Below are 7,586 nucleotides of genomic sequence, written 5' to 3'. Positions count from 1 at the left end.
TTTTTTCAGTTATGTAAATATTAAAATATACACATGATTTTTTCAGTTATGTAAATAATAAAATATACACATGATTTTTTTTCAGTTATGTAAATAATAAAATATACACATGATTTTTTTAGAGAACAGTTTAAAAGCGATATATGATAGGGTATTATGGTTATCACAAAGAGTCCAGAACGAAGGTTGCATAGTGGAGTGTACTCGGGGTGGGGGGGGAATTATATACCAATGAAGGAATTTTTCTTTTACTTTTCAAAGACAGGAGAGAACTGGGGGAGAGGGGTGGGCAGGGAGAAAAGTGCAACAATGAATCAAAATGTTCATTAAAATTAATAAAATAAAATTTTTTTAAAACCGCAGTAAAACTTTAATACTTGTAAAAAAAAAGCCTTCTGTACAGATTACACCTCAATGCAAGGAAAGCACTGACTTTGCTGCGTGTTCAAAATGAAGATCAAGGAGGCATAGAGTTCTGTGAAGACATAAAACATTCCCTCCCACTGCAAGGGCTGGGGGTGGGCGGAAGCGGCCTGGCCAAGCCGGCCGTCTCAAGGTTCCTGGGTCAGGCGCAGGCCTGAGAGGCGTGTGGTGTGCTAGTGGAATTAATCAAAAGCAAGAGAATGGCTGGAAGAGCTTTCTCGTTGGCAGGGCCTCCTGGAAGAGGCAGGACAGCTCTAGCAGCTCAGGCGGTTGCTTAGGAACTGGTGGGTGGGTAGCAGGGTCCCTGTCTGTCCTAGGGTAGGGAGTGACATTTACTCTGCAGATAAAGAAGACGGATGTGTTGGAGAACTTTCATAGGGTCATTGGGGTGCGAGTCAAGGAGACAAAGGGAGTTTATGAAAGTGAAGTTACGCCGTTAACTCCATGTGAGACAGGGAACCCCATGGGAAGATATGGCAAAACCATCATCCGTGTAGTAACAGGACTCAAAACAGCCGAAGGGACCAAACAGTTAAAACTGGACCCTAGCATTTTTTTTAAAAAAGTTTGATCACAAGAGTCCACAATTAAGGTTGCATAGTGGAATGTACTTGGGGTGGTGGGAGGGGTGCAGGGGGATTGTGTACCAGGGAGGGAGTGTTTCTTTTACTTTTGAAAGAGAGGAGCGAACTGGGGGGGGGGGGAGGGCTGGGCGGGAAAAGAAGTGCAGCAATGAATGAATGGAAATTAAAAATCTCTGTAAATGTTCATTAAAACTATTTTTAAAAAAAGAAAAGAAAAAAAAAATAAAGGAAAAAAAGTTTGCAGAAAGAGCGCATTGAGGCTGGAGACGTGATTTACATTGAAGCCATCAGTGGAGCCGTGAAGAGACAGGGCAGGTGTGATACCTACGCCACAGAATTTGACCTTAAAGCTCAAGGGTATGTTCCTTTGCTAAAAGGGGATGAGCATAAGAAGAAGGGGGTGATCCAGGATGTGGTCTTGCATCACTTGGTTGTGGCAAGGCTCCAGGCGGGACCAGACATCGCATCCCTGAAGGGTCAATAGATGAAGTCAAAGATGACGGCAAACTTCGAGGGGAGATTAACAAGGTTGTGAACAGGTACGTTGCCCCCGGGGCATTGCTGAGCTGGTTTCAGGCCTGCTGTTTGTTGATGAGGTCCACATGCCGGACATTGAGGGTTTTGCCTTCCTGGCCCGGCTTCTGGAATCTTCCATTGCTCCCCTTGGCCATTTTTGCATCCGACTGAAGCAACTCTATTATCAGAAGCACAGGAGATGTCATCTCTCCCCACGGCATCCCTCTGGATCTCCTGGACTGGGTTATGATCATCTGAACCATGCTGTACACACCACAGGGGGTGAAGCAGACAATTAAAATCCGAGCCCGCCCATCAACAAACGAATGGATAAAGAAGCTGTGGTATATTCACACAATGGAATATTATGCATCATTGAAAAACAAGGAACTCATGAAATAGTATTGAAAATGGATGACCCTGGAGAACATTATGCTGAGTGAACTATCTCAGTCACAAAAGGACAAATATTACATAGGACAACTGTTGTAAAACGGGACTGACATCAGGGTTGAGGGCAGACAGAAAAGGAGGGGAGGAATGATGTATATTACATTGAAACATGAGGGAGAGAACTGTTTAAAAGGGATATATGAATGGGTATTTTTGTCATTACAGAATTGTAGAATGAAGGCTGCAGAGTGGAGTGGACTTGGGGGGAGGGATTGCGTAACAATGAAAGAGTTTTTCTTTCTTTTCAAGGAGAAGAGCGAATTGGGGGGAGCGGGTGGGTAGGGAGAAAAGTGCAACAATAATGACTGGAAACCCTAAGTCTCTGTAAACTTTCATTAAAATTGTTGTTGTTGTTGTTGTTATGTGCCGTCGAGTCGCTTGCGACTCATAGCGACCCTATGTACAACAGCCCTAAAGAAAAAAATCGAAGCCCAGACAGAGGGAATCAACAGCAGCACTGAATCACCCAGGGGAGATGGGTACCAAGACCGTTTTGAGGTGTTTGGTGCAGCTGCTGACCCGAGTCAAGTTGCTTGCTAAGATGAACAGCAAAGAAAAACAGCATCAAGAAAGGACATGTTGATGCGGTTTGAATCCACCAGATGCTCTGCTGGAGAAGGAGGGGCAGTCTCCTCCCGTTCCAGGCAGATCCGATTTGACGGCACACACACACACAAATTAATAATTAAAAAAAAATTTAAAAAGAAAAGAAAGAACATGTTGAAGAGATAGGCGAGGTTTTCTATGATGCCAAATCCTCAGCCAAAATCCTGGCTGATTAGCAGGACAAGTACATGAAGTGAGCTTCCTCAGGTCTTCGGCAGGGGCGCCTGACCTGGTCCAGCCTGCATGCAGGCGCTGGCTGGGGGTGCAGTCTTCACACAAGAGGGTATGATTGGCAGCATTGCCAGTTCATTGTGAAAAAAAATCTTAAAATTACCACAACTTTTCCTGTTGGCTGCTTGGAAGGAATCTTTCTTTCCCTGATGTATTTTTCTAATAAATCATTAGAGATTGTTTTTTGGGGGAAAAAAAAAACACTAAAGCAACAAAAACATGAAGTAAACAAAAACCCTTACAACAAGACCCTGAGCAGAAATGTGGTAAACAGAGAAAAGATGCATGTTCTTTAAGGTTTCATTTTATTGGGATCCACAATCAAATTCCTTGGAAGCGGCAGTGGAGACATCAAAGGATGTATTGCACTGGGCAGATCTGCTCTAGAAGTGTTAAAGAGTGAAGCTGTCAGTTTGAGGACTAAGGTTTACCTGACCCAGGCCATGGTATTTTCAGTAACCTCACACGCATGTGGAAGTTGGAAGACGGAAGAGGAAACGAAGCCTTTGAATTATGGTGGGAGTGATGGAGATTGAAGAAGCCAGAGGAACAAATCTATTTTGGAAAAGTATAGTTGGAATGCTCCTTAGAAACAAAGAGGACAGGAGCTCTGGTGGCCTAGTGGCAAGAAGTTGCACTGCAATCACAGAGATGTTGTTGTTGTTGTTGTTGTTTAATGCCGTCGAGTCGTAGATGACTCATAGAGACCCTATGAACGAACAGCCTGAGCACTGTTCGTACATAGAGTTTCCAGGGGCAAGCCATTTTGGAAGTGGATGCCGCTCCTGCTTCCAGGCTTGATTTAGTCGGGAAGCTCCAGCCAACACTGTCCACCATGGGTGCCCATTACCACGATTGGCACATCACTGTCACAGGCTTCAGCATCACAGCAACCATGAGTTACCTCTGTACAGCAACGCACAGACCAGTGCTATACCATCTAGAAGAATGTTTCACAGGAAGACAATTTGAACCTGGCTGAGGGCCAGAGATGACAATCACCCACGTTCGGCTTGGTAGCACAGCTTCCTTCCACTAAGCTTCCTTCGGCTTAAGGCCGCCTCCTGGTTCAAACCCTAGGCCCAGGCTGGCTAGCCTCACTCCAGGGACAGAGCAAACCTGCACGTCAAACACATTCCCGGAAAAGCAGTCCACTCCAAAGCTTGCCACGATTCCTGCACTCCCCACCACCACGCTCCTGCCTTCTGGCAAGGAGAGCTTCCCACGAGCCTGTGAAGGCGCCAGCCAAACCAGGAACAACATAATCACAGAGATAGGTGGTTCAAATCCACCAGATGCTCTGCTAGTGAAGTAGGAACAACCTCCTCCTGTACCAGTCAGATCTAATTTGATGGTACACACACACACACACACACACACACACACACACACACAAAATAAAATGAAATAAAATAAAATGAAATGAAACAAGGAGGATAAAGCTCACACCTCATGTACTTTGGGAATGTTGTTGGGAGCGTCCAGTCCCTGGAGAAGGACATCATGCTTGGAAAGGTGGAGGGAGAGCACAGGAGAGGAAGACCCCGTATAAGATGGATTGATACAGTGACTAGGGCAAGGAGGGGTAGGTGTGTTGGAGTCAGTGAGATTGGTTCAGGACAAGGCAGGGTTCAGAGCTGCTGTACATAGGGTCGCTGAGTCGCAGGAGACTCGACAGCACTTAACAACAGCAACAACAACGGTAATACGTTTTGTATAAACAATTTTCATACCCATCTTTTATGAAGCACCAATTGTGAGCTAGCCTTTCTTCTAAGAGTCTTCATTCTCTCCTAATTAATCCCAGTAAAACCCCTCTGAAGTAGAAACAGCAGTTACTGCCGTTTTGCAGAAGGTAACTGAGGCTGAGTGAAGCTCAGTCAGGTGCTGGGAGTCCTGGCAGGAAGCAAGACAAGTGAAACTTAAACCCCTGGACTCGACATTAAAGCCTGATTTTCAACAGAGAGGGGAGAGAGTTAGGTGAGCAGAGCTGAGGCACGTGTGACTCCGATATGAAGAAATTCACAAACATCTGCCCGCCGATTTGCTGAAGAATTCAAATCTGATCCCATTGATGACCATACACACACCCACCTAGAGGGATACAGGGTAATTACAAATACAGAAGCATACGTGATAATCAGCCTTGGTCTCATTGTATGAGGTCCATGCACCCAAGATGGGCTTGCAATCCAGAAAAGAGGTCTGTGTAGCCTCAGTGAGGTCTCTCAATGAGCCTGCAACCCAGGAGTGCGGTCTGCACACCTATAATTGAGTGAACCCCAGAAATTAGCTTTGGTAGTCTAGTGGTAAAGGAATTGCGCTGCCCACTCAAAGTTGGCAGTTTGAATCCACTAGTTCCCGGAAGACCTACAATCTGCTCCCGTGCAATTTACAGACTCTGAAAACGCGCAGCCCCTCAGTCATGCGTCAGGCACAAAACTACCTACAATAAAGCCTGCAACTCAGAAATGAGGTCTGTGTATCCACAAAGAGCCTGCACCCCACAATGCGTCTTATTCCTATCCGGCCCTTTAAGAGCAGGTACTCAATCGGCACAGAAGCCGACGACCCCGCCGCCAGCCTGCAGTGTTGCTATGGAGACGAGGACTGGCCGGCGAGAAGGCGGGACCGAGCCGCGCAGGCGCAGGCGGTGCCGTCCCGACGCAGCGGAACTGCTGAGGTTTTCGCGGCGGAGCGCGCACAGTCGCGGCGGGAGCAGCGGCGGAGCAGCGGCTCCCAGGCCCCACGCACGCTTCCAGGTGCTCGCAGCGCCGCCTTCGCCTCGCACCTGCTGGAAGTGCCCAGCCCAGCGCTCTGGAGGCAGCGACAAAGCCGAGCGGGAACGCGCGGCTGCTCCCCGGAGACTCTGCTCAGAGCCGGACCGTCACCCCACAGAGGCCCCCCGACCGCAGCGCAGACACGTAAGCCCCCGTGGGTCCCCGGGAGCCCGGGGTGGTCCCCGGGAGAGGCGGCGCGCGCGCGCCCCAGCCTTGCTCGCGCCCTCACCGGCCTCTCCGCTCTCAGTCTGCAGGTGGCGCTCCGGGTGGCATCAGGCGTGCGCTGCTCTCTCGTCGGCCTGCCGGCTCCCCGCTGCCCTGATCGGCGTCGAGCGGCCGCACCATGGCGCTGAGCCTGCTGGAGGACTGGTGCCGCCTGCTGGGCGTGGACGTGCGCCGGGCCTTGCTGGTCACCGGCATCCCCGAGGGCTTGGAGCAGGCTGCCGTCGAGGCGACCCTGCAGCCGGCCTTCCAGGGCCTGGGCGCCTTCAAGCTGCGCAGCACGCGGACCCTAAGGAAGGAGAAGGCCAAGGCCGCCCTGGTGGAGTTCGTGGGGAGTGTGGAGCAGGCGGCTGTGCCCCGGGAGATCCCGAGCCAGGACGGGGTCTGGAGGGTGCTGTGTAAGGATCGCGTGGAGGATTCCCGCGTCCTCAGGCAGATGAAACGCTTGCTGTTGGATGAAAGGCCCCCGCGGGCCCAGGTGGCCAAGGTTCCCGGGGACACAACTTCCCCTCTGGATCAGGAAAGCCAGGCGCCCCCGGGGTCGGGCCAGTCCGGGAGGCGCGCCCTATCCCCTCTGGGCATAGGAAGAAAGGCTAGGAGAGGGCGCCGGGGCCGTGGAAGTAGGGCCAGAAGCAACAGGTTGACCAAGAAGGGCAAGAAGAGGGGGCGAGGGGGGCGGCCGGCCACCTTGATGAGGAGTGAGTCGGAAGACTCCTCGGACGAGAGCCTGGGCATCGTGATCGAGGAGCTGGAGGAGGACGAAGACGAGGACCAGAAGGCGCTATACGCCACCCTGCAAGCGGCCGCCAGGGAACTCATTAAGAAGTGGGGTGGGCAGGACGATCGCCAGGAGGGAGATGCCCCCCGAGAGTTCTTGGCCCTGGTCACCGTCAAGGACAAAACCAAGACGGAAGAGGCCGAGAACGAGCCACCACCCTCTGCTGAGTCCAACAACCTCGAGGGCAAGGAAGACAAGAACATCGTCCCTGACTTGGTGGCACTCCTGGCCGTCCGAGACACACCGGATGAGGAGACCATGGAGAGTGACGCCTCGGAGAGCGAGGACCAAGAAAATGATGGAGTGATCAACCCCGAGTTCGTGGCCATTGTGGCCTACACTGACCCTTCCGACCCCTCGGCCCGGGAGGAGATGTTGAAAATCGCCTCTGTCATCGAGTCGCTGGGCTGGAGCGAGAAGAAGGACAAAAGGGAGGCCCTGCCCGAGGTGTTGGCTGTGATGACCAAGGACACGTCGGGCATCCGCGTGAAGGTGAAGGAGGCGGGCCGCGAGGTGGACGCCATGGTCCTGAGAAATGCCAAAGATGACGGGAAGCTTCTAGAATGCATTTCCACCCTGGCTGACCCGGAGACCCCATCCAAGGAGAAGAAACCCAACCTCCTCAAGGGCTGGGCCAATGATGGCCCAGAAGGAGGGGGTCTCCTGGAGCTGGTGGCGCTCCTGGCCGCACAGGACATGGCGGAGGTGATGAAGGAGGAAAAAGAAAACGCCTGGGAGGGCGGCAAATTCAAGTATGCCAAAGGCAACCTCGGCGAGGTCTTGGCGCTCCTCGCCGCCCGCGAGATCCTAGAGTCCGGGCAGACCTCGTCCTCCGAGTCCTCCACGGAGTCGGATTCCGAGTCCTCGGAGACAGAATCCTCCGAATCCGACGACTCGGAGAGCGAGGAGTCGGGGCCCGAGGACCGGGCGTCCCGGAAGCCGCGCGCCAAGAGGGCGCGCACCGCAGCGCGCAACCTGGGCCAGGCCGGCCCC

General features: G+C 51.8%; 1 protein-coding gene and 1 pseudogene across 1 annotated transcript in view; both read left to right on the top strand.

Annotated features, from left to right (window-relative positions):
- Positions 1–450: 450 nt before the first annotated feature.
- LOC102847948 lies at positions 451–2,779 on the top strand (annotated as a pseudogene).
- Positions 2,780–5,936: 3,157 nt separating this feature from the next.
- Positions 5,937–7,586, top strand: part of LOC102848087 (nucleolar and coiled-body phosphoprotein 1-like) — a 1,958-nt gene continuing 308 nt past the window's right edge. Inside the window, exon 1 of the mRNA XM_006898692.1 lies at positions 5,937–7,577. Coding sequence (XP_006898754.1) covers positions 5,937–7,577 — 1,641 coding nt within the window. The remainder of the gene's footprint in view (positions 7,578–7,586) is intronic.

This window comes from Elephantulus edwardii, unplaced genomic scaffold, assembly GCF_000299155.1.
Source record: "Elephantulus edwardii isolate Elephantulus edwardi_28Jun2011 unplaced genomic scaffold, EleEdw1.0 scaffold00236, whole genome shotgun sequence".
NCBI classification, from domain to species: Eukaryota; Metazoa; Chordata; class Mammalia; order Macroscelidea; family Macroscelididae; genus Elephantulus; species Elephantulus edwardii.
This window is presented reverse-complemented; position numbering and strand designations above follow the sequence as displayed.